The sequence below is a fragment of the Anoplophora glabripennis genome, unplaced genomic scaffold (assembly GCF_000390285.2).
Source record: "Anoplophora glabripennis isolate ALB-LARVAE unplaced genomic scaffold, Agla_2.0 scaffold1296, whole genome shotgun sequence".
Lineage (NCBI taxonomy): Eukaryota > Metazoa > Arthropoda > Insecta > Coleoptera > Cerambycidae > Anoplophora > Anoplophora glabripennis.
This window is the reverse complement of record NW_019417402.1, coordinates 64,108-65,392: the sequence shown is the minus strand read 5'-3', so window position 1 is coordinate 65,392 and position 1,285 is coordinate 64,108. Positions and strand designations below refer to the sequence as shown.

The 1,285-nt window shown below is 32.7% G+C and overlaps 1 protein-coding gene and 1 long non-coding RNA gene across 2 annotated transcripts; both read right to left on the bottom strand.

Annotated features, from left to right (window-relative positions):
* Positions 1 to 224: 224 nt before the first annotated feature.
* LOC108913657 (protein ALP1-like) lies at positions 225 to 695 on the bottom strand. The gene has a single exon (XM_018719243.1). It carries the CDS (start codon positions 693 to 695, stop codon positions 225 to 227), a length of 471 nt encoding a protein of 156 aa, XP_018574759.1.
* An 18-nt stretch (positions 696 to 713) lies between these two features.
* On the bottom strand, positions 714 to 1,035 carry LOC108913659. Its single transcript, XR_001964635.1, has 3 exons — positions 1,007 to 1,035; positions 805 to 941; positions 714 to 751 (listed from the first exon to the last, which is right to left on the bottom strand). It is a non-coding gene; the product is annotated as an uncharacterized LOC108913659 (long non-coding RNA).
* Positions 1,036 to 1,285: the final 250 nt, after the last annotated feature.

Below are 1,285 nucleotides of genomic sequence, written 5' to 3'. Positions count from 1 at the left end.
TCGTTTACGATAGGAATATATGGTAATTGAACGTCAAAGAGTAGACAGCTTGGCCAACCTGGTTCAAGAATTGAAGAATCACAACAATATACAAGCAGAAAGAAAAAATTTACTTAAACAATATTTGGAGACTAGAGACAAATAAATAACTAGGCTATTTAGTGTAATGAATAATGAAATTTAATAAAGTGCTCGTTTATTTCTACAATTTTGTTTTATTTAAATTATTGTGTACAGATATTTACAATATGTCTTCTTTTTTGTTCAGCTTGTGCATTAAAACCTTCCTGATTGTCAGCTACCACAGGTATTATATTTTGTGATTCATTTTCTTCTGGTAGATAGTCGTCTTCTGGATTATTGTGCAATAATAAGAAATTGTGTAAGACACAGCATGCTAATATAATTCTTGACGCAGTTTCTGGCTGATTTACTTCTAAATATTTCAGTCGTCTCCATTTACCTTTAAGTAGACCAAATGCTCTCTCAATTATAGATCTAATTGATGATAATTTGGTATTATAAATTTGCTGATCTCTAGTTAAATGACCATTGTCTTGATACGGTTTCATTAGTGATGGGAGCAAGGGATAAGCTGAGTCTCCTATCAAGTGATAAAAGGGTGGTAGGAAGTTATCTCTTCTGGTCAACCGTTCATATAAAGGACTTAAACGAAAAACTCGTGCATCATGCATTCTCCCTGGTGATCCCACTGATATATCAATAAATATAGCACGTTCATTACATACACCTAAAATATACACATTATATTTTGTATAATTAATTTTAAACCATACATCATACCTTGCAAAATTACCGAATGAAACCCTTTTCTATTATAATAATCAAATGCGTTTCCCACAGGCTGTTGAATGGGCAATATGGCACCCATCTATTGCCCCGATGACTCCAGGGATTCCACGAGAACGTACTTGAAATACCTATTAAACATTTACACGAATGATTATAGCCACATTCAACTAAAAAAAAAACAATAGTAGCATACATTGACAGGTTCTTGTAAAGATTCCTGATTTGGCCAGACAATAAATTCATGCTGACAAAGATTATCTACCACTTCATTAAATATCTTGAACAAACTGCTTTGTGCTATTCCAAAACGATCTCCACATGCCAAAAAGCTTTCATGCTTACTTAATAGCCATATTGTTGCTAAAACTTTTTTCCTTAAAGGAATATGCTCATTCGGATTTTGGTGTACTCTTCTGATATGATTTAATAATTCCTAAAAAATCAACAAAATTACAACTGTTGCCATACCAAG

Coding starts and splice junctions, on each gene's coding strand:
- LOC108913657 (XM_018719243.1), bottom strand. CDS start 695: ATGCATGATGCACGAGTTTTTCGTTTAAGTCCTTTATATGAACGGTTG.